This window comes from Anas platyrhynchos, chromosome 3, assembly GCF_047663525.1.
Source record: "Anas platyrhynchos isolate ZD024472 breed Pekin duck chromosome 3, IASCAAS_PekinDuck_T2T, whole genome shotgun sequence".
Lineage (NCBI taxonomy): Eukaryota > Metazoa > Chordata > Aves > Anseriformes > Anatidae > Anas > Anas platyrhynchos.
Genome location: NC_092589.1, coordinates 88632453 through 88657747, shown reverse-complemented (window position 1 = coordinate 88657747; position 25295 = coordinate 88632453). Strand labels below are relative to the sequence as shown.

General features: G+C 37.4%; 1 protein-coding gene across 1 annotated transcript in view; it reads left to right on the top strand.

Moving 5' to 3' along the window:
- CD109 (CD109 molecule) overlaps positions 1 to 25295 on the top strand; it is an 81426-nt gene that overhangs the window by 29633 nt on the left and 26498 nt on the right. Inside the window, exons 6-23 of the mRNA XM_027454990.3 lie at positions 764 to 803; positions 1442 to 1526; positions 3730 to 3826; positions 4649 to 4784; positions 5668 to 5777; positions 7515 to 7754; positions 8078 to 8179; positions 8274 to 8336; positions 9403 to 9579; positions 12006 to 12158; positions 12922 to 12996; positions 13440 to 13500; positions 14015 to 14150; positions 14955 to 15072; positions 17716 to 17829; positions 18033 to 18251; positions 19822 to 19966; positions 21134 to 21310. Coding sequence (XP_027310791.3) covers positions 764 to 803; positions 1442 to 1526; positions 3730 to 3826; positions 4649 to 4784; positions 5668 to 5777; positions 7515 to 7754; positions 8078 to 8179; positions 8274 to 8336; positions 9403 to 9579; positions 12006 to 12158; positions 12922 to 12996; positions 13440 to 13500; positions 14015 to 14150; positions 14955 to 15072; positions 17716 to 17829; positions 18033 to 18251; positions 19822 to 19966; positions 21134 to 21310 — 2248 coding nt within the window. The remainder of the gene's footprint in view (positions 1 to 763; positions 804 to 1441; positions 1527 to 3729; positions 3827 to 4648; positions 4785 to 5667; positions 5778 to 7514; positions 7755 to 8077; positions 8180 to 8273; positions 8337 to 9402; positions 9580 to 12005; positions 12159 to 12921; positions 12997 to 13439; positions 13501 to 14014; positions 14151 to 14954; positions 15073 to 17715; positions 17830 to 18032; positions 18252 to 19821; positions 19967 to 21133; positions 21311 to 25295) is intronic.

The following is a 25295-nucleotide window of genomic DNA, read 5'->3' as shown; positions in this document are numbered from 1 at the left end:
ATGTGCAATATGTGGTCTAAGGTACCAAATCCAAAAAATATGCTGGAGTAGGCTTTCACGTATTCTGAGAAAACTCAGGAAATAAATAAATAGGAAAATAGAAGAGAACACAAGAAACCTGATATTCTGTATGATTGCTTATTTCTTCCATTGATTTTTAACCAACAAATAAAAGACAGGAAGATAAAAACCAAGGTAATTTCTGCTGAAGTATACACTGTAGACTATAACTAAACATTAGCAATTCTTGAGTAAATTAAGACCCTTAAGATTATACATGATTTTGAAATGGTGTGGTCCTCTAGATAAACTGCAAGAGCTTCCCTTTTGCACAGACACACCTGAGTTAATTTTGAATGATCTTGCAGAGATACTGCTGGTGGGTTTATGGTGGTTCATCTTGATTACTATAAGTACTTACGCTAGGTTGTTCTAAGCTATCTGGCTCAGATATTTGTTTTTTATACAGAAACCAGCTGTATGTAGATGTCTACAGACTGGAAGCTCTCTGAGGTCTTCATTATATATACCTAGAGTATGCTGTATGTGAGCTTCCTGCATTCTTCTGTGGTGCGAATTCCTACAACTGGTTCTTACAGGAACTCTGTAACAGGAGGTGATGATGGCTGAGCTATAATTTGAAGTTACATCATTTCAGCAATTGTAATTTAACCTGAATGTGGTTGGGTTTGGGCCTAAAAGATACATTTCATTTGCTAATCTAACCACAATTTTCTATATGTTCTTACATTTTTTTCAATAGGGTCAAGTTCATTATCAGAAATTTAAAGTGATGGAATATGGTAAGTGTTACATAAGGGCATTGAGTAGTGGCCAGAATGGGTAATGGAATCTCCATTAATTTAGAGCTTGGAGTCTAGCTTCCCTTGGCTAACACAAATCTTTTGAATACTCCTAGAAATTTTACTTTTCAAATCTGCTTCTCTGAGACTGACTGTCTGTCCTGAGAAAAAACATCATCTTATCAGTTGCCCTGTTTATCTCTGTTAGCTATTATGACCTACTGCTGTGGTGTCTGGATGTTATGCAATCTTGAAAATACTTATCTTAAGCCTCTGAGATGCAGTTGTCCTTGTTTTACCAGGATCTTGTAGGCGATGTGTTCATCCTAAAATATCTGTATAATATCTGGTCCCAAAGCTTGCTTAATATTCTGTTGAATAGGATGAACATTTACTGTTTCCCCTACAAGCTTGCTGTGATGAAGGAAAAATAAATATTTTATACTTCAGCCACGCAAGTGGCCACTCTTGTGATGCTTGTTCTCCTTTTGACAGAAAGGTTTAAAATGAGGCATGCATCACTTTGGGTTAAAATTATATCTTACCTTATATTCCACATGTTCAACCCTTTTTACTTTAAGAAAAAAAAAAATATTATTTTTATGTGAATTTAACACTTTGTGTAATTTTCTTTTTAGTTTTACCAAAATTTGATGTTATGATAACAACACCATTATACTACTCTTTGAGAGAGGAAGATGTAAGTGGTATTGTCACTGCAAAGTAAGTAAAACATTGTTACCATTGTAACCCTCACTGTTGAGATAAATATTGTGTATTTGTAAATTTGAAAGCAAAAACTTACATTTAGAATGCTAACAAAGCACCTTCTAATCTAAACTAGCTGTCTACCTCACATTTTTAGTCATTGTGTAGCCATATTGGATAGATCTTCAGACTGTTAGCTGCACCTTTTTGGTTGGGTGTAGTTATTTCTAGACTACAGCCAAAATATTTTCAGTTGCCTTATTCATAAAATTTCATGAGTCTTCTGCTTATAATGTGTGTTGTGAGACTTTTTTGTTGTTAATATGTCTCTTTTATGGTGCTCTCCAACTTACCACATCAAGGTCTGTACGTAGAATAACTATGTTTTATTAGACCAATTGGAAAATTATTCAAGCTTCTCTTTGCATCTTTCTTGTTCCAGTTTGTCAACATTGTTGATTTGAAGTACAGGCTTCTACCAGCAAACAAAAGACCTATACCTATAAATAGCTGAATAATTAAAAACTCTTGAGCAGTTCAGAAGAGACTTCACTGTAGACTACTAGACTTCATTGTAAACTGCTGTAAAAATTGTATTTTGTTTTTAATCTCAAAGGGAAATTAGTTTTATTTTGGGAAGAGGAGAGCCAAGTAAAGCTATTTGATAATCCCATTCAAGAAGACCTGAATGAAAAGGTCTTTCTGGAGCTATTTAATTCCATACAAATGCATGCTTTCTAAACAGGTACTTTTAAGTGAAATACAGATATGATTGATTAACAAGCTATTTAACTGGAACAGTTAAACATTTGGAAGAAAGCTTCCTTTATGAGAGGCAATGTAACCTGATACTATAAACCATATAGGTTTCTCATAAGGTGATAAGGTGCAATAAAAAAAAAAAAAAAAGTGGATTCCCCCCCATTCTGTGCTACTTTTGGAGTATAGCATATGCCAATATGAATTCTGTTTCCTAAGTTGCTTTGGTTTGCCACAGGATACTTCTTTGTTAAGCTGTCATAAGGTATTTGAAAGTGTATCTGTCTGCTGCATAAATCCAGACTTGGACAGCAGTGAATTGTCTGAGACTGAATCCCAGCAGTGCCAAAGTTTTACTGATATGTCATAATTAATTACAAGGAATGAGTTCATTCCTACTGACTGTTTTTATAGGCATAATGTCTTTGTATACAAGGACTTTTCATGTCCTTTAAGCTTGTAGATACCATAAAATCTTTTTCCCTTCTCATCTCTGGACTGCTATTAGATTAACTGCAGGATGCTACCAAATGACAGTATCATTTCAGGCTTAATGGCAGCTTCTTACTGTAATTAGGTCTGCTGGAAAGGACTGCAGCTCAGGTACAAGACAGTGTGGTCAGCATTTTTCCTGTAACTATACTGTTTGATTATTCTTTTCCTCTGCTTTTCAGCTTTGACGTTGCTTAAGTGGCTGCCAGTCAAATTCGTACTGATTTAAAGTACTTAGTTATCATATCTGAATGTAATAGTTCTGTTGGATTAGAATAATTTTTTTCTCCCCTTTGTCTGTTCTGTAAGCTTTAAATGTAATGGTTTCTCCTACATATAGCTTAGAAACATTTCAGCAAAATTTTTAGTTTATTACTACTCACTGATTACAGTTTGCTAATGGCATTCTAAGAAGTGAGTATGCTACAATTTACAAATTAGCTACAGCTGCTGGTTGTGTTTGCTGACCAGTAATGCCATGATTTTTTTGCACTGTAATTATTTAATAATTTGAATATAAATATCTTGAAAGCCCTCATTTTGTACAAGCAGCACTTGGGAAACATAACACTTGCACTTCCCACATCCCATTTTCACTCTACTGCGTGTTAGTTATGATGCTACATTGGCATTCTGTTCAATAACTCGCTTCCAGCTGAGCTTAGCATAGTTAATTTGCCTACATTATAAAGCCCCTTATAATAAGAACAAACTTGATGAGCTCATGTGTAGCAAAGGGCAGCACTTCTGATGTCTATGTATGTTCTCCAGGTTTTGGGCTTTTGACTTCAGTGTCAATAAACTGGTCTCAGTGCTGAAAACTTAATGGTTCAAAGTATGAATACATTCTGGTCATATTCAAAACTGAGGAGAAATATGTTTTAGTTGAATCTTTTGCCTTGAAAGCTCTTCGAGAACGCAAGCTCTTGAGATGATGTGCTGTTTGACTTTGGTTGGTGTGTTTCAGGTATACATATGGAAAACCAGTGAAGGGAACTGTAAGAGTCACCTGCCTGCCTGTCTCTTACTGGAAAAACAAGAAGAACATAACAAAAACATTGGAGGTGGGTCTTTCCTTAGTAGTGTTGCAGAATCCTCTGTCTGCTTTTGTAGGTTAAATATGCCTGGGACCATTCTCAAGTGCTGAGTTTTGCTGGCATTGTCTCTGGAGTGACTTGCCTAAATAGCATTAAATTTTAGAAAATAAAACTTTATTTTCTAGTACAAAGTGGCTACATTCAGTCTGTCTGTAGGGAATGGTAGTTGGCCGCTGTAGTCCCTTGAACTGTGCCTGGAAGTTATTTTGGAGAGTGTTTTCTGGCCGAAGTAGAGAAACATTCCTGAAGCCCTTCCTAGCAGTGTAGGTGACGGAAGCCCAGTGCCCAGGAATGTTCCCCAGTGCCACGTGTGCCGTTGCACACTCAGCCATGCATTATAAGGCCAGAAGAGACCACTGCAATTGTCCAGGTGGGACTCTAGTATGACAGAGACTAAAGCATTTTGCTTACTAATTACCTATTAATTGTATTGGAGTTGCTATGCTAGAGGTGAGCTGGAGCATGACGTGTAAGAAGACGTACAGTTTTGATATGAAGACTTACAAGTGTTGAGAGATTCATGGCGTCCTTCTGCAAAATTTAATTTTGAGCTGTGGAGTACGTTAAAAACAGCTTCAGCTAAATAGTGTCTGTTGTTTCCGGCTCACTTCAGGCTTTCAGCAGCACTTAGCCTACAGAAACTGAACTCTGGGAATTTGGGTAGAGTATATACTCTCTCAGGCACCGTCCAGTTCATTGTCTTTTTCTGTAAAGCATAGACACTAGTGCTTTGGCAATGTAGAAGTGTACAATTTTATTTATATGTACACATTTTTTTCCACGTTGTAGATAAATGGATCTGTGAATGTTACTTGTAACAAGCTTTTGTTGAAAGACTTGAACGATGATCAGTCATGGCACCATGGCGATGATGATTATGCAGAGCCAATAGAAATTATTGCTGTGGTCACTGAGACACTCACAGGTATGTCATTGCATGAGGTCTTCCAAGAGAAATCCAAAGAGCAGATCATGCTGAAAGAGCTTAGTGGTATGCAGAGGGGCTTAGAAGTATTAGTGAAGTGTTACGTGCTGAAGGAAATATGAACCTGTCACATCCAAATATATTATCTGAACTGTTTCTTGCCTAGATATTAAATAGTTTAACCAGCTGTTAATTCAGCTGAATACAGTTATGTGCTATATGATTTATTAAGTAACCAAAGGATTTGTTCAAATGGGGGTTTAAAGCCAATGACTGATCACTTTTGATGGGAAGAGCAGGCATTACGGATTACTAGCATTAGGTTGTCTTACAAACTTGAGTTTAGACATAAACTTATGTTACTTGCTTGCATGTAAACCACATCAGTAGAAAGAGTTCTCTGGCCATATGTTGCCCACAGTCTTTCTAACCCTCTTCTACAAAGCCTGATTTGCAAACTGATCTATCTTGTGAGCTCCTGTTATGTTACACCTTGCATATTAGAAAAAAAAAAAACAAAAACAAAAACAAAAAAACTTCCACCAGTTCCAGAAACTTAGTTTTGCTACAGACTTCCTGTGGAAAGCTCAGTAAGGTGATGTTTGATGACTTGGGATTCATAAGCACCTCTCTTTTGCCATTCTGAAATAGTTTGGATGAATTATGGCATAGCATGGTATGGCTTATTTATTATCATGGGTGATAGTACCAGTGTGTATATCACCTTTGTACTGGTTCTTAGCTGGAAGGATGGAGAGCAATAAGAAAGGAAACAGTGAAAAAAATGATAGAATTATCTAAATGTAATTGACAATAAATTATATTGCTGCTAAATGAATATGTATGTTATAAACTTGTCTAAACACATACAATTATTCAACAGGAATCTCCCAAAATTCAAGTACCGTCATATTTCCGAAACAAAGTGACTATTTTATTGAATTTGTGGAATATTCTAGAGTTATTAAACCTTCTCTGAATTTCATCGCTACTGTAAGTTCTTTTGATTCATTATGATTTGTACATAAACAAATGTGACTCTTTCTCCTGTGTTTTTGCTTAGATACCAAAATTTGCCTCAGACTTTTAAGTGTAGTTTGCAAATTTGTTCTCAAATTACCTCTTTTTCATGATATGTATCAGGAAATACTAAGCTGAGAGGTATTTGCAGTAGCAAAGGATAAAAGAACAGGGAATGATGTAGTGTTTAGCAGGATATATTTAAATGTAGTTTGTTGGAATTCATAAGAGTAATCTTTTCAGTTTCTAGCTGATGTTTTCCATTAGTGTTTTAGTAGTTATTGAGTCCCAACTCTCCTAATATTTGTATATAAAATGCATATATATTTATACATGTAAATGTGAATTATATATATATTAAGAACCTAACCAGTTGTTACAAAATTAAGTAAAACTCATAAAACCACATTGCTCTGAAATGAAAGAGCCTCTTTTTTTGCATTCTGTTCTGTTTTTTTTTTCATACCATCTACAGTCCTTTCAGAAGCATTTCATATTTTTCATGCTCTCCTGGTCTGTGTTCAGCATTTCTCCATTTAACAGAGGTTGCATGTTGCATCACTGCATTCTGCTTGAAGAGGAGAATAGACTTCATAGCTCTTGAAGACAACCAGAGCCTTTGCTATGTAGAAATCAACCCTAAATACCAACAAAATAGGCTGAATACCAATAAAAATATGCTGAATATGCACTTTTGGAAGAGATTGACTCAACTTGTAACTTTTTGCTGGCTTGGGCCTTTGGTTTTAGTGCTTTTCATTTTCTTTGCCAGCAACCTAGTTTGACTTCAGCTCTGACCTACTTCCTTCTCCTCTGAAGATGAGCTGAGTGAGAGGGAGCTGAAGCATTTATCAATGCTGCAGGTAGCAGAGAGGGAGGTATCAGCTATGCTCCCAAAGGAGTGTGAAGGAACAGCTGCTGCTGTTACTAAGAGGTGAAGGTCTATGTGCTGTACAGAGGATAGGAAAATAGGAAAATACTAGAGGAGGAGAGGTAATGGGGTGACAGACCTTTGAAATGAAAAAGAAAAGGGAAATATTAGTTCAACATTTTTAAATGCAGAGGTTGAATTTTTGGAGTAAAAAATACATAGAATGGTTTTACCATGGGTGAGAATCTTCTTGCTCATGGGAATGAGGGTTGATACAAGCTTTAGCGCTGATTGGTGGATGTTGGAGTGAAGAATTTATGGTTTGTGTCAATCTGGGGCCTGTTTTCAGTCTTTTTAGTTCTTTTGGTGAACCCATAAAGGCATCTGACTCAGTATCATCTCTGTTTGTCTTATGTGTTTTCCTGCACATGATGTAATATTAGGTTATCCTTTGATAAAATTAAGTATTCAGGCAGTAGGTTTGATGTAGATATTTTTCTCTATAGACAAGGACTTTAAGAAGAAGAGTTGTAATTCAGAGAGCTGAAAGGCAAAGCAGGTCACCTTTTCTGTTTCACCTGTGGGTTTGTTTGTTTGTTTGTTTGTTTTTTAAAAAAAACAGCTCTGTGGAATTATGAATAATGTTGGTTTTGGCTGACTTGCCTACCTGCAGTGATCTCAAGAGAGTAAAATAAAGTTGCTGATGTGTGACAAATATGAGAATGCCCTTGGTGTTTTTTTTTGGATGATGATGTAATTGCAAATTCATTGTTAGATGTTACATGTTGTGGATTTTAGTCTTACTCTGTTTGATGGACATTTTCTCTTTTTGTTTTTAGCTAAAGGTGACACGTTCTGATAGCAACCATCTGACAAGTGAAGAGAGACAAAATCTTGTCACAATCACTGCACAGCAGTCAGACTCGTTTTCTCACTATTCTTCATTTTCTCACCTTGAGAACGAGGCAACAGAGGAGAGAAATAAGACAATCCATGTCCTGAACTACACAGTCCCAGAAAATGGAATTGTTGATATTGAGTTTCCAATCTTATCTAATACAAAAACTCTGAGAGTTCAGGTATTGCTTTGTAATACGGCGTTTTGAAATAACAATGCACTGAATTGAGCAGGCTGTGATTACTGGTATGCTGTTTCTGCCATGTGCACCAGCCTATGTGCCACCTGCTATCATGTTCCTTGCTTATTCTTGTTAGAGATGGACTGTCTAAATGTGATCTAAATAAGTGCACCAAGGTAGCAAGGGAAAAAAGAAACAGATACCCAAAGCAAGAAGTGGTCCTGTATTGCCATTACGGGTACCATGCTGTTATAAACAGTAACATATATGTGAACATAGAGATGTTGCTGTTATTAAGAGCTTTGTTTTATATTGTTTCACAGGCAGAGTTCCTCAACAGTAGAACTGACATAGGAGTTTATGATGTTTTCAGCTCCCCCACAGATACTTATCTCCAGGTTAAAACAAAGAGTCAGGATATAAAGGTACAGTTTGAGACAAAACTTTCTAATATAAAATCAATTCAAGTTACTCATCATGTTTCCATACTCATCCGTATCAATCATATTCTTTTCCTAGGCTGGCAAACCTTTTGAGCTGCATATTGAAAGCAACAAACCAATAAGAGAATTTCATTATCTGGTACGTTACTGGTTTTACATATGTGGACAATCCAAGATGACTTTTACCAACTTGAGAAACATTCAAGTGGAATGTGATTCAACACTAGAAAGACTCAGCTTTTTTTTTTTTCTTTTTTTAATTGCACTTTGTGAAAGAGTCGGCCCAAACTTTTCTTTTGCACTGGGATGGCCCTTTCTTCAAAAGAGAGCCCCATTTTGCTACCTGGCAGGAACGCTTGTGGCTCTCTGAGGAGATGCTCTCTGGGAGAAGTGCATCTTTATTTTGGGTGTTGGGTTATATCTACTTGTGTGTATCTGGGGCAAGGTGGAGCTGTGCAAGTTGTTCTCTCTTCCCGTACAGAGAATCTGCAGTGGGAGGAGTAGGGGTGTCTAGGAGCAGCCCAAGCTAGGGCTTGGCAGCATATCCTGTGGATTTAGGGGGAAGAAGGGGGCTTGTTTGCAGGTGTGGGGCTGACAGGGTTGAGCCTGCAGGTATAGGGCCAGAAGACCTGCCTGCTGAGAAATGAGTGGTCCAGTGGGAAGGGTGCAGTGGCAAGCTGAATAAGGAAAACCTTAAGACAACATAAAATGCAGTCATTCTTCTTGATTTGCTAAAGTATGAAAGCTCTCTAGAAGATTTTAAAGCATGAAGTTTGGAGGCATACCTTTTGGTTTAGAAATCTTAATGTCTGATCTGTCACTTGGTTGTCTAAGGCAAGAGATCTGCAACCTTTTTCTTAGCTCTTATATGAAGGTGGTTTTGAGGCATCCCCAAGATAGTTTTCCAGTTGTATTACTGTTGCATTTTTATGTGCTTGTAGCACACGCTATGCTGTGCGGTCATTGTTATAGTTCACTGTTGTCTATAGTGATAGGGGAATTAAGGAATGGGAAAAATATTTCTAATATTTAAATATTACATTACGCCCTTATTTCATACCAAGTCTTGTAGAACTAGTCAATCAAATGTTAGAAAAAATCACAGCTATATCCCTCTTCTTTTAACAGCTGTTTGTAGAAGGAATTGCAGAGCTTATGACATACTGAGATGCCAACAAATTAAGTGTTTAATTTTTCCCTTTCAGGTGTTATCTAAGGAACAAATTATGGCTTCTGGCACAATGGCTGCAAAAACATTCAGTTTAACAGCAGAAAATTCCTGGGCTCCTTTGGCATGCATACTTGTATTCTATGTTGATGAACTTGGAGCAGTTGTGAATGATGCTCTTACTATCCCTGTTCAGCCTGTTTTGGACAACAAGGTAAGCTGTACTGAACTTGAACCTGAGACCATGTTTCTGTCTTTGTTGCATGGTAACCAGTAGTTCAGATCACAGGACAGTAAATGTGAAGTCTTCCTCTTTGTGGATCTAATCTGACGTTTGTGCAAGTGTTTGGAAAGGCTTAATCATGCCAGTACAGTTAGGGTCCAGCTATAAATGTAGGGCTATTTTGTATCTGTATAAATTTCTAGTAGCCCTATATGTTCCCCATAAACAGACAGACATCTCCACATGCTTTTAATAGTTTGGCCAATTATTGAGCTAAAGATTGCTCCTGGACAATACAGTAGAAAGGTACTAAGTCCTTTAAGTGTAATTGCAAACATTTACAGACACATTCCTCTAGCCAAGTGGTGGTCACATTGGACATGGTCTGACTGCAGGGAGTCCTGCACACAGCAACGTACATGGTCTGACTGCAGGGAGCCCTGCACACAGCAACGTCTCTGAGGAGACCTTGCAAAAGGATCTTCTTCTACAAGCTGTGAGTCCTCCTAGTTTTCCTCGTGGAAGAACAGAGGCAGCTTTTTGGCAGTACCATTAGTGAATGTGGCTAGCGTTACTGGGACTGTGCACACTTCAACTTAAAAAAGCTTGAAGATTGAGAAAACAACTATAGGCAGAAATGAATTGATTTTCCAGTTTACTTACCAGGATGAGATTTGGTTCTTTGGGCTAATAAAAGCCTTCCTGTGACTTTTTACATGTGAGACCAACCAAGGACTCGCAGTGGGTTCAAATTCTTCCTACACATGGAAATTTAACACTTATACATCAGTGGCAACACTGTCTTATTCCTGTGTGCAAAATAGTTGCCTGTTATGTACTCTTTGTAACTCTGAGTGTTGTTATCTCACAGAATAAGGAGGTGGAGAGGCAAGATAGCAAAGGATCTGCAGACACACACTTGTACATTACGCTTATTATGCACCAGTGTCCAAAAATGTAAATAAACATAAAACAAGTAAGATAATTTATTTGAAATTTGGGAGTTTTAGGATAGAGACAGGAAGATATTTCTAGTGGGAAAGTATAACTGTTAGGTTCAGCCTTCTGGAAACAAATAGAAACCTTCCCACTGATTGCAGTGTTCAGAAATGATTACAGGATATTTTGCAGCAATGATGTAAGGCCTGACCTTGAAAATGTCAGTTCAATTAAATGCGGTTTATAGATGAAAAATACTGTCATAGTGTACATAGAGAGGATGAAAAATTGTGAAGATAAATTACAAGAATTTAGTATTTGCTATGAAGAATAGCTAGTGAAAAATGTCAGACAAGGAAAGAGCTGATCTCCAAGGGTTCAAAATTTCAAGTTCTTTTCATTTCTTTGCTGGAGCGCTAGCCACTGAAATGAATTTTGTACTGTGGAAACTTACTTTCATTGTAATCTTTGTAGCTATGCCTGGCATCTTGTTTATGTAAATGAACTGGTAAAGTCAAAATACACAGAGCTGCAGTGCCTCAGTGTGCTTTAAACAGACGCAAACCATTTTTCTGCATGAATCAGTCAGATGCCTGGTTACATTGCATCGCACGCTGCTAATTGCACTTAAGTTGCCAGCATTGGTGTGATTGCTGTTCCTCTGTAATTTTTGTACTGAATGTACATGGAATATATCCTTGCACAGATTATCAGAGAAAATATATGACTGAGCTGTAGATTCAGACATCTAAATGTGTATTTATATGTATGGTCAGGACTCAGTTGCTGAAGTGTAGGCATTCCGTATCCTCTGAAAGGGCACAGGGTGTTCAAGGATATTGGGCTGGGACCAGTAGGTATTTCACAGGTCCTGTGGAGACCTCTCCCCTTCTGGAGCGGGAGCGGAGGGCCAGACTGTGCTGAGGGACATCTCGTGTGGTCATATGAATGACACTTCCTCTCCTCACTGCCCCGTAGGAAGGCATACTGACACTGTGTTAGCCTCTTCATGTCCTTATTCCTTGCACGTGCACCCGCTTTATCAATCCCTTTTTCCATGTTGATGTCACTGTGGAACACTTCATTGGAATCTTTCAGGGATGGATTTTTTCCCCAAAATATCTTTCCTGAAATGCATTACATGCTGTATTGTATTTACATTGATAGAAAGAGAGAATTAATTTCATTTACTGCCCTTAGCTGTAGAGACCAGCATATTGTTGTGGCTCAAGAGATTGCTTCTTACATTCTAAGAGTTTGAAATGACTGTGGATGCTGTCCAGGGAACTGGCCAGCTGCAAGATCAAGAGAGCAGAAGGAATGCCATGGTAGTTTTTCAAAGGTCCTAGGAAATGCAAATCAGCTATAACTATTAATGATAGACAACTAAGAAAATGCTTCCTTGGAGTTGTTAGCTGACTGTAAATATCAGTTATAATTTAAGCCAGTGACATTTTTTCTTTTTACTTTTTTTTTAGATTAAAATTTCCTGGAGCAAAGATAAGGTCAAGCCATCTGACAAAGTTTCTCTCAAAATCAGTACGACAGACCCAGGATCAGTAATCGGACTTGCAGTTGTTGATAAAAGTACAAAGCTCCTAGGAGAAAGTAGTGACATAACAGAAGATTCTGTGAGTATATGAGGAAAAAAGGTTTTCATTATTGCATGCGTGAAAGATGTAAGGTTTTGTAAATACTACAATTTATATGCTGAATGAGTAATGTTTTTTGGGCATAATTTGTATTTCTTAATTCTGCATATGTTTTTTCTACCACTTCTGCAAGTAGCTTATCTACATGAGCAGAAAAGACTCTAAGGTAGAAAAGACTCTAAAGTTTACAAGGTAATAGGCCCAGCATTTCTAATTCAAACTAATACTTTATTTGGTTTCCATTCAAGAAACTGCTCAGTTAATACTTGAGTTTCCAAAAAAACTCACAGAAACTCTCCATGATTTGTCCATTGTGCTCTTTAATACCAACATAAAGCAACATAAAATAATAAAAATAATTTTATTTTTTGAGGAGTGAAATTAATTATTCATCTGTTTGAATTTCCTTTACTTGCAGAAGCTCCTGCAAGCTGAAAGAATTCATTTATCATTCCTAAAGTGCCCAGGTGACATATTAGCCTAAGTGCTATAAAGTATCAGTGGGCTGTAGGGTCCTATTATAGGTTTATGTAGTCTCAGGCACTCATCTGTTAATTATGAAATGAATGCAGCCTAATCCCATTCATCTCATCATGGATTCTTTTCTCTTTTATGTGGGACTTAACAGAGCTACTGCTTGAGGTACAGCTCCATAAATTAGCATATGTAACAGTGAAAATTCTGGAAAAAAATGTTAGTTTGCATTTACTCTTTGTGCAATGATTTTTTTTTTTTGTCCTAGGTATTTCATGAACTCAATTTATACAACACCGCACAGTTTTTCCCCCTGATCAGAGGTTCTTTTGGTGTCTTTCAGGTACCTTTTAAATTTTTTAGATGCAGTTTTTCTGGGCGTGGCAGGGTTCTGCTTTGTGGTTTGGACATTGCTTAATAGAAGAAAAGGCCGTCAATGCCCCTTTTAAAGCTTGGAACAGTAGACAACAGTCTACAGCCTTTGTCGCTTAAACAGATTTTGAATTGTACATTTATCAATGTGTAAATACTATGAATGCAAAGAAATATGTTTATACTTCCATAAATATGGCTTGCATTATGCTTGATGATGTCTTCCTCTTTAAAAGTTTTCTGTCATTAAGGGAATATTCAGATAGCCTGAGTTTTGTTGGTTCCTGTGCATTACTTGCTTTGGGTTTATAATTGTTTTATTATGGTGACTATTTTCTTAAAAAGAAAATAGGATGAGCACTGTTGATGTCCTGAATGTCCTTTATTGAGATATATTGTATAAATTTTATCCAGAAATGCAGCCTTTGGGTATCAACTGATGCAATTCTTGAGGAGGATAAAGACCATCTTTTTTGTAAGTAATAAAAATAAACATAACCAAATCTAATTTATTAAGTGGGAAAGGAAATTCATGGGTTAGGGCCCCTGTTAGGTTGTCTTACTCCAGTATACATGCAGGCTGCATCCAGCCTTGCAAACCATTACTGCTTTAAAACATGCAAAATTCATATAGTTACTATTTTTAAAACTTGGTATTTGCTGCTGTCCCGAGTGATCCTACCCATCAAGGGGATGAGGGTTTTTCATTGTAGTTCCAGATATACATGGCAGTTTGTCATTTTATTTTATGTAGCCATATTATGTCAGTTGTCTGGAGGGGCCATGTTGAAACTTTGTTCTTGTGAAACTTCTTTTATTAAACAAAACAAAACAAAATTAAAAAAAAAAGGCAAAAAAATAGTTCCTGATGTCATAGAGTAGCGTTAACATTTGTAATAAAGCTGTAAATTATACTGCAAACACTTTTTTTTTTTTTTTTTTTTAAAGCATAGACATTTGTAGGTAGGACAATAACTTCTGTTTTGTAGATGATGGAATGATACCCATAGAGGATGGCTTTGGTGATGATATGCCGGTAGCTAGAGATGGACCTCTTGATTTCAGCACTCCCTATGTGAGGACACATTTTCCAGAGACTTGGCTTTGGATTGATACCAAAACTAGGTAAAAAATCAGAAGTAAAAGGAAACTGATTTACTCTTGCTATTGTTATTTTGTAGGTTTTAGTATTATTCTGCACTGGGGCCAAAAAACATAGCTTAAAAATGTGGTATTATTTATATTCTACTACCACCTAGAGGCCACAAGTGAGATTGGAGGCCCACTAAATGAGGCATTTTACAACAGGACAATTAATAGAAAGTTTACAAAAATCCTAGAGACAAAAGGAACTATCATCCTCCTACAGATGGAGAGCTCACTTATAGGGAGACTCAATGTTTTTCTCTACAGTACATGAGAAGACTGTGACCCAGAAGCTGACATCTGTTCTTGTCTGCACCTAGTTCAAGGAGCAGTTCAAACTATCAAACTATCGGATGGTGAAATCCGACCTGTGTTGTGAAGCACAGATGCTGCATTTCTTCACATCTAAGAAGTTAGGGAAACAGCCATCACTGGGGATTGTTGGAGTTGGACTTGATGATCCTTATGCGTCCCCTCCAACTCGGGATATTCTATGATTGTTTTACAGAATCTGTAAAATTCGATTAAACGTAATGTGATTAAACGTAATTCCCTTCAATTTATGTAATTTAAAATAACTTAAATATGTTTTAATCATTTTGATCCTATCACAAATCTATCACAAATATTTCTAAATGATTAGGAGAAGGAAAACAGGTAATCAACAGCTTTTCCTGCCAAGGGTTTAGGGTTTATTTTTAATGTTTTTTGAACATTCATGTTTTCTTACTCATTTCTGTAAATGGATGCTTTTGAAAATCAGATATATCCTTCTGTCATCAGATCTGACACAGATACCACAATGGAAGTCACCGTACCTGATACCATCACGTCCTGGGTAGCCAGTGCTTTTGTGCTTTCTGAAAAGAGCGGGCTTGGAGTGACAACTGCTCCAGTAGAGGTACCGTAGCACTCAACAGTTCTACTTTAAATGCTGTTAACACTGTAGGTTATTAATTGGAAACTGTGTTTTAGTTCTAACAGCAGCTGTCTCTTTATACTAAAGAAGGGATTGCATGTGTATTCAAACTGTAAAGAAAACATCATAGTGAAGTCATATATGACTTCTCTGTCTGCCTCCCTTTCATGCTCATATGAATAACAGACATTACACAGATACTTGGGTGCTAATTCTTGTTGGAGAGGTTGTTTTGTTAGAGAGCTTTCAGGATGCGTGAGCTTCAGAGCTTTGGTACATGGTAAGGGGAGATTGAGTCCCTGAGGACAGCATATTTCCATTTTCCATGATTTCTCTGACCAGGAATCATGCTACTTCATGCAGGAATGTTTACACAGAGTAGCTGCAAAAAGGTGGCTGGGACAGGAGAGGCATGTTGTCTGCTGGAAAGATCATGCCACAATTCTTCTATTGTAACACTTACCCCAGGAGGGAGGACAGGACAATTGCGTAAAAACTAAATTCTGGTATCACTTTCACTTGCCTGTCAAAACCAGTCTTGGACTAAACATAGGTACTCCGTTTTTGGGTAACTTAGTGTGAGGAACAGAGTGAATGTGGAGATCAAGCACCAGGATGGGGTGCTTATTGCTGCCAATTTCCTCTCTCTTGTGGCTCTTTTTGTACTTCTGAGTGTTCAAGGAGAGTTTAGCAATTTAAGCTAAATTTAAACCTCCTTGATTTAAACCTCTAACCTGAGATTTCCAGCATCAAAATTCATTTGTCCTAGGGTCACTTTATGATCACAGAAACAGCTTCGTAGAGAAAGTGATTTCACCTCTTTAAAATATGAATTAGTCTTTGACTTATTAGTCAAAGTCATATTAGTCTTATTTCATTCAAGTAGTATTTTGCATGTGTTGAATTCTGATTCTGTGGAGGTAGTTATCTCATTCCATTCGTTATGTAAAAATCCTAGAGAAACTGCATTCCTAACTGAGATATCTCCATGTAAGTGCATAAGGTTAGAAGGGTTGAAATTGTGCAGTACTGGGTCATAGGTTTCCCACTTGATGCCAGGACATAGCTTGGAGACAGCCCTTTACTCAGTGAAGTTCTCATGCCCTTGAATTCCTGGGGAGGGGCATCTTTCAGGATACAAACCAAGATACAGACCCAGATTATGCAGATGTTTGCTACACTAGATACAGCCCATGCGCTTTGAACGCCCTGACCAAAACTCCACTACAAAATTTGGAACCTGATCTGTATTTTGTGGCTGAGGCTCCTTTGAGACTGGAATCATGATTCTTGTTTCTTTCACTCAGCTTGGCAGAGATGGGACAAAGAGGGATAGCTTTCTGATTCAAACTGTATGAAAATATATACTTGGCCCCTCACCCTCAAATTTGAGAAAGCTGAGAGTAGAGCAGATGTTGAGATTATTCCTTAACTATAATCACCAACATGCACTGCTCAGTACTTCACCCTTGTTGGGATGTTTAGATTGTGCGTGGAGTTCCATATGGCTGAAACATGTTAATCAGTACCATACAGAGAGGCAAATAAAAGAAATGCATGAAAACTGTGATGGGGAAATAAATAATTCTGTGTGCTTAATGTCATTTCCTGCTTTACATGTTGTTTTTATATGACTTCTACTACATGGAGTGTTGATAATTTTATCTTATTGCATTTTATTGTAAGATACTGGGATATTTCAGAGTGTCAAAATTTAGTATTGCAAGAGGTTTAAAGGAAAAAAAAAAGCAAACAAAACAAAATCAAAAGAAATGTGTACCTAGTGAAAACACTGAGTAAGAACTAAAAAATTCTCCATCAAAACTTTTCTAATTGTAAAAGACATTTTTGACACTGAAAGCTTTAGTAAACAACTTCAAAATATTTTTGGAGTATTTGCTAGATAGAAGTCTGAGGGTTTTCTGGATCTGAAATTCAAAACATTTAGAAGAATTTTTTTAATGAAAACCAAATTAAAACCATTTTCAGTTGACATTTCACTAATAAAAGATATCATGCCTCAGCCATTCCTATTGTACAGATGTTCATAAACAGTGAAATTTTGATCCTGTTCAGCTTGATGAGAACTTACCACTGCCTTCTCAGAGCCAAGACTTCATCCAAAAGCCTCTGTTAACAGATAAAAGCAACTGCTTGCTGGTAGATTTCTGCAATTTTTTCTTTAATTAATAAAAGATGTATTTTTAGAAATTTAATTTAGAACTCAGGCCAAGATTAATCTTACAAAATAACATTTTATAGCAAGGCGTTGGTGAATTACAGAATTTGGGAGAATTAGTTATCTTGTATTCCAACATGTATTTCTGTATTGACATGGACAAGGTGCCTCTGTCAGAATTTGCCATGTCAAAGCTGCCAGGAGTCCAGCAGCTCTCATCTGTATGGCATTGCAGAGTGCCAACAAAGGTGGCTATGAGCAGAAGCATCTATGGTTTCTGCTTCAGCCCTGTCTAATACATTTTGTTAATTGTAGAGTACAAGTAAACATACTCTCATATGTATTTAAAAATGAGACATTCTAATTAGAAGACATGCTGAATAGTCATTTTCTCACTGGTGTCCAGTTTTAGGGACTCACTGTTTTGTGCTGATCTTGTTTTGCAGCTAGAAGCCTTTCAACCTTTCTTCATTTTCCTAAACCTTCCATACTCTGTCATCAGAGGAGAGCAGTTCATTTTGGAAGTGAATATCTTTAATTATTTGAAAGAAGAAGCTGAGGTAAAATAAGTCTTTCTGTATTTGTATGTTACCAGACACTGTGGGGTGGTGGAGATCACATCTTTCTCTTTTGAGATCTTTAATGTTTTCTTCAGTAAAGCAGATTGTAAAGCTATTTCTCTGTCTACCCCAAAAGAGGAGGCTTATGAAAGCAGTTCTTCAAAATTAACACCTGTTATTGCAAATGTTACTGTATTTTACAGGTTAATGTGATCTTGGATGCGAGTGATGCTTTCGATATTATTTTAACATCCAATGAAGTAAATGCTACAGGAAATCAACAGTCTGTATTTGTACCAAGTGAAGATGGGAAAACCGTTCAATTCCCAATCAAGCCGAAACAGCTGGGAGAGATTCCCATCAAAGTGACAGCGATATCGTCTGCTGCTTCTGATGCTATCATCCAGAAGATTTTAGTAAAGGTAAACAGTTGTCAGCATGGCTTGTTCCAGAGATAAATTACTCCCTAATGGATAATGGAGTGTTGCAAAAAAGCAAACTGATTGCTTCTCTGCCTCTCATTTTTTTAAGGTTGGTTTCAGGTCAAGTGAATTTAAGTCGAAAGCACTTGTTTTAAAAAAATTCCTCCTTTAAAAATCTTCAGAACCTCTTTCAGGAATGAAAACATGGATCTTGTTCTACAACTGATCATGGGTCAAGTCTTTCTGAAAGCAAAGCAAAAACCTGTTTTCCCATTAGTGAATTCATGACGCCACACGTAGCTTCATAACCTATTGTGGACCAAGTGGTCCAAGAGTGGACCAAGTAACTGTATTATGAATAAATGCAACAAATTTCTTAGTGCACCTGACTTCGTTCAAAGCCTGTTTTTTATGAACATTTCTGTATTGTGCCAGTGGTGGAAATGCAGCACCCAGATTTTCTGATACCAGAAACTTTTGGGTGAGATTTGCCTAACCTCTGATGTCTATCCATTTGAGTCATGTTAGGCTCCATTTAAGGAGAAGGCAATAGACACTTGTAATCTCATCCTAAATTAACTACTAAAGATTATAGAATCAGAGAAGTGTTGAGTTTAGAAAGGACTTCTGGAGATCATGTAGTTCATCCTTCCCGCTCAGAGCAGGATCGACTACAGCAGCATGTTCAGGACCCTGTAAGTCAGGTTTTGAACATACCCAAGGATGGAGACTTCTCAGCCTATCTGAGCGATTTGTTCTAGTGTTTGAATACCCTTACAATGTTTTTAATTTTTTGTAATACTTGAATGGAATTTCCCTTATTTCAATTGTATCCATTGCCTCCAGTTCTGCCAGTGGGCATCACTGAGAAGAGTCTGGCTCTATTTCTGAGAAGAGCCTGGCTCCATCTTCTTTGCTCCCTCCAATCAGGTGTTTATATACATTGTTGAGATTCTTCTTGAATCTGCTCTTCTCCAGGCTGAGCAGTCCTAGCTCTCTGCCTCTCCTTGTATGACAAATGCTCAAAGCATTTAATCGTTTTTGTGGCTGTTGGCTGGACTCACTCCAGTCTGTCCATGTTTCTTGTGGTGAGCCCACAGCTGGACCCAGCACTCCAGATGTCTCACGAGTGCTGAGTGGGGGATCACCTTCCTCAACCTGCTGGCAATGCTTTCCCTGATGCATCACAGGATGCAGCTGGCTACCTTTGCCACAAGGTCCCTTTGCTGGTTCATGTTCAAGACTACTTCTGGCCTTGTAATATACTTGGTCATGGAGCTCTGTGCTTGGCATTGAGCTCACTGGAATCAAAAATGCTTTCGTTGATTTTGTAGGCGTATTTTTGTAATTAACATGTGGTCTCTAGAAGCAAATAGTGGAGGCAGGTTTTTATAGTTTTTCTGTGTCACTTCAGACAGGCCAATAGCTCAAGTTCTTGATGTGTTAGGAAGCAGTGCAAAATATCTAACACAGCTTCAGGTGTCTCAGCACTGTAAACATATAGTCCCAATCCAAAAAGCTGCAAACTGTTGGAAGTTACAATAATCCTCTCTGTTTTTTTTTTTGATAGGCTGAAGGATTGGAACAGACATATTCTCAGACACTCCTTTTGGATTTAACTGGGAGTAAACCACGAGCAGTGTCAAATACTTTGGATTTCACTTTTCCTTCTGATGTTGTAAGTGGCAGTGAGAGAGTGCAGGTCACTGCAGTTGGTAAGAATTATTTTGTTTTGTTTCCATCTTTATTATTTGTTGGTCAGCTGTTTTTTGTTATTGTTTTAAGATTAGTTTGTTGCCTGCTAGGCTTTTGCTGAACTCAGCTAGTACCTAAGATAGAGCGTGAAGGTACAGCATGCCACTACCACTGCTTTTGAAAGTGTAGGGTATCTGTATTGCATATAGTTGTGGAAGGATGGGTCTTCATTAGCAGTGCTTAGCATATGTAATATCATTTTGCAAGTTATGGCGTGGTCACCAAATTTAACATGTGTCCATAATCCAGGTGCTGGTACCTCCTGCACTGCAGTCATAGGTGCTTTCTAAAGAACTGAGCAATTGCCAGTAGTTACTGGAAGCACTAAACTTTGTCAAGTAGACCGTGTGGGGTAGATGTGTAATATTCTGAGCTAACACACCAGGATTTTACAGAGCTTCTCTCAGATCTCCTACTAAAAGATCTTCTAAGACTTTGCCCTATATGGTTGTTGCTTTATAGTTTTTTAAGGAACTGCATTAATTTTGATTTAACTGCTATGGGCTGAATCATTAGTTCAAATTCGTTTTTCATCATGCATTGGATGAAACATAAAAAGACTGTATAGACGGAGTGTGTTGTTCATTTTGTTTATTTCATTTACAGTGGTATGATATTGACTGTCCTTTTTCAGAGTTGGAGAGGGGGTCAGATTTTAATAATGAAGGTCCTGCAAAGTTTGCTAGTTTTGTGTTTTAATTCTACTTATCTGTAGAATACAACTTAAAACTCAGCTGATAGTTGGTCCTTGTGACTTCTAGCCTTTGATAACTCTGGATGAGAATAGAAATACAGGAAATTTGAAATATGTGCAATTACTGTAACACTATCCTAGAGAAAATAACTTTTGGCTTTTTAAAACAGTGTCTGTTTGAAATTATCTTGTAGCAGGGAAGGTCAGGAAAGCTCTGAGGGGAGATTGGTCAGTGGACAAAAAGCTGACGAGAAGACTGTGTACGTGGTTAATGAAGTTTTCTGCCTGATTAGTGGTGTTAAGTACATACATTTCCAATGTATCGTGTTTTCTCCCAGTATAGCTGATACTACCCTTTATGTGTTACGCATACATTCATTTATTTGCTTTAAGGTTAAATTTATTTACATTAAACTTTAATTTTATCTTTCAGGTGATTTACTCGGGCCTTCTATCAATGGTTTGTCATCATTGATTAAGATGCCTTATGGCTGTGGTGAACAGAATATGATCAATTTTGCTCCAAATGTATATATTTTGCAATACCTCACTAAAACTGGGCAGATGAGAGAGGATATTAAATCAAAAGCTGTATCATTTATGAGAAAAGGTGTGTATGCTTAAAAAAAAGATATTATCTTTTGCTAGTAAGAGTTTTTAAAAATCTATCTGTGACTTTGCATTTGGTATTTGAAATCCTGTTCTGTTGTGTTGTGCAGACTGGAAGAAAAACTCATCTTTTTCGTTCTCCTCTTTCTTCTGAGATGATAGAATTAAATAGCAAACAATTTTATTTACACAAGGGCAAGTTTGCTCTGAAAAAACATGTAATTTTTATATAGCTGCTGTTCAGAAGGAAACTGCATTTTAGAAGGCAATTCCTGTAGCTTTCCCTGGGGGTTGCTATCTCTCCTTTAATAAAACCATGTGTGAGCAAACATTTCTGATCACTGCTTTAGGCAGAGAAGGTGAAAACCAGTCAGGGGTTAGAGTGAACCATAGTCATCCCATGTTTATATCCTCAGTGACAGCATGCACATCCTGCCATGTCCTTGCAGACCTCAAAGAATGATGCTTGCTCAGGTGACCGGTGTTTGCCCATCCAAGTTTTAGACTTGGTCAGAACTGAGCTCTGTGCTGCAAATTGAAAACTGGAAAACTGTAGTTGGAAATGGTTATATATTTTAACCTTGAAATACTTCAGGGCATCATCAAGTGTGTTGAACATAGCTGTGCAAGGAAGCATGCTTTCTTGTGCCTTCTGGGTAAGATGGAATATGAGATATACCACCCTGACCATGTGGCACCCAACGTGCTGAGTGTTGCTCACAGAGAGGAATGAGACGATCCTCATCTGAGCTACACCCCTACTAAGGCAGAATGATGATATTTTCAGATTTTTTTTTTCCTCTCTGTAAGTCTGATTTTTTTTTTAATGATGTTGAAATTTTCCTTGGAGAAAACACATTTCAAAATAAATTTTCCTTTCATCAAGAACCCAATTTTGTGTCAAAACTAGTCAAATGCATTTTTTAAACCCTTCCTACTACACTGTTTAGTTGAAAAATAAGAAAAAAGACATGTTATGTAAACAGCTACACTGAAGTGTGTAAGCAATCTACCACTCTTTGAAGATTGAGTTGTACTGCCATAATTTCCTGAAGTTTTCCAGTAAGAGATTTACAAAAGTTATTTTAAAGCAAGTGAAAGCTATAGGATTAAATGTTACTCAGATGCAAAGCATTATGTTACTCAGATTTTTCCCAGGCTTTTGAATTTAGGTACATGTTCTCAACACTATGGTAGCCAAAGAAAAATATGGTGAAATATTTGTAACCTTAAGATAAAAAAATAAAATATTTGTAACCTTAAGATAAAAAAGAACGGTGATTTAAACATCATTTTTTTCTTCATCTTTACAACTGATTTCAGTTGTTGCACTGGTTCATTTAAACGCATTCGTAAAGGAGAAGTTTATCTTTAGTTTAAGTTGCAACTTTTCATAAGCTCCATTTTTGAAAGTATTGTCATGTAGTTTAATTTAAAACAGACTTTATTTCATATGTCAAAATCCACTAAATATTTGAAACAATGATCTCATAATCTGAAATAAATATACTAATTTTAAGATTAGATGTTAGTCGTGGGAAGGAAACATAGCTAGCAGTAGTTGCTTTTCTTTTACCAGATTTTGTTTACCTAGAGCAAAGGCAATGCAAAATAGCTGTCTTTAAAAAAAAAAAAAAAAACAAAAAAAACTATTTCAGTTGTGGAAATCATAGATCCTGTCTTGAAATCACTTCGGAATTAAAAAAAAAAAAAACAACAACAAACTGGTTGGTCTGAAAACTTTGGTGCTAGACGCGGGCAAGCACTGAGTTGGAACAATATTTTCGAACTGTTTGAAATGTAAGACCTTTTAGTCCTTCGCATATTTCTGAAGTCCTTTCCATCCTGATGTATGCCTCTTTTAGCCTGGCTCCGCTAGTCTCCTACATCTTTTGGGTTTCAGCCAGTCCTCTGGGAGTATTAGAGTACATCTTCATAATAGGATCCTTCTTTGCCTTGCCTTTCCAGTTGTATGTGTTGACATTTGAAGTATCATTTTTCACGTCTGATTGAGTGTCCATTGGAACAAACATGGGGGTTCACAGCCCTTAGATCTATTGTTTCAGCATTTCTGCAGACATCCCTGTGTTAGATACTCGTGTTTGAAGATTTTTGCGTGACTGCAAGGGGCTTGGCGTTAAGAAGAAAGCAAAGGGAGTGTAAGAAATAGCTGTCCTTCCTCTGGTTCTGCTCATCTTTCCATTCCTGCTCAATCCTAGTAAATTCTGAGATAGATTAATTTTTGTGCAATGGCTGCTCAGAAGTCTTTGTAAGCTGTTGGTGTTGTTCAGTGCTTTTACACCACTGGTGGCTATAATCCTTATTTCTGTGTATTGCCTGCTCTGTGAAGAAACAGAAGACCTCACCTTTTGGGCCTTGCAGTCAGGTATTTTTGAAGAGGAAGTAATCTGTATATGTATATATATTTTCGTTCCTTGTGGCACATTATTTTGAGGTTAAAACTTTGACAGCAACTTTTGCCACTTAATTCCTTTTTCCTCCTACTTAGGAATGCTTGACTTCTCAAGATCGTTAACTGAGATGCCAAATTCCTCTGTCTGGGAAGGATTCACCCATTTTAATGATGTAATTAACCAGTGTTGTTGTGCTAAATACATTTAAAAAATGTTTAAGTGGGAAGTTGTAATTTCAAACACTTCTAAAGAGACAAAAACTAAACTTGATACCACTGGGGTAATAGTTTACAGGGGAAGCCATACTGGTAAAATGTAGCAGTTCAGGCTCATATATTTTTATTTCCTCTTCAATAGAGAGACCCTGAGTTCATCTTATGTTATAACAAAGATTAAGGGACCAGGGAATTTGTTCCTCCGTAATTACAGCTGTGGTTCACACAGTGTCATCAATAAAAACAAGGAAAATGTTGTAGGTAATGGTTTTAGCTGGATGAGCCTTATAGGGCCTGTTAGTAAAGATAACCAGTATTTGCTCTCTTTCCTTTCTGTAGGACTTAATGATGCATATGCCTTTATAAAACCTTGCTTGAGGCTTTTCCTTCTGCCTGACTGGTTCGGTGTTCTGTATGAATGTCAGATGTTAGACTAATGAATATTGTTTCTTAATTATAATAACCAAAATAGTACAGCCATGAAATAAAAAAAAGGGGGTGGGAGGGAGATAAAAAGGTGTCTCGTCAAATGCTATTAATAGATATGGTTGTTGTTCTCGATACACAAATGGCAAGCAAAATGTAGGGTAAGGAAGGTTTTACGAATCAGAGACTACAGTGAGTAGCATATTTTAGGGAGCTCTTTCTTTGGAACATTAACAAATGCTGGTTCTGCACTGAAGTCAGCTGTTGGGTAAGGACACTGCTGCTGGTCATGAGCAGCTAGTAAGCCTCTGTGACTCTTCTATGATAGATGTTCAGCAGTCAGGAGAAAGCTACATTTGGTCTGGATACTGAGGAATCTTTGGATGCTGCTTAACCAGGTCTCTCCCAGGAAGCCCTTTTGGTTACTGCTGAGTGTTTCACTCTTTTTCAGAAAGGCCTCTTCCTGTATGTTTCTTTGATAGCTTTGACCAAAGCAAGTTGCTGAAAGGGTCTGGTTTTCAGCAGCATTTGTAGCTGTGCCCATGCCCTTCTAGTTGGAAAATACTTAATTTTTGCTTCTTTATTTTGCTGGGGAATTTAGAGCATTTCTTTAGGTGCATGATTTCAGTGCCTCAGCACTTTGGTGAGCTGAGCTCTGTAGCTGCTGCTCTGGTCTGCACTCACTGCTGTCCTGCTGGAGCCACTGAGTTACTTGGGAACAGGTCTCTACCCTGCACTGTCCCGTCTGGGTGGCAGAGCAGTGGGAATGGAAGCCACCTAGGTCTATTTTTGTAGATAGATCCTTTGTGTTACAGTGATCCTCTTTCTTGTAGTCTTTTGCACAGTTCTGTATGTTTCTATGTATTTGGAAGATATTTTATGAAATATTTATTCAAGCTCTGCTCTCCACAGCCTTAGAAAATGCCTTGCT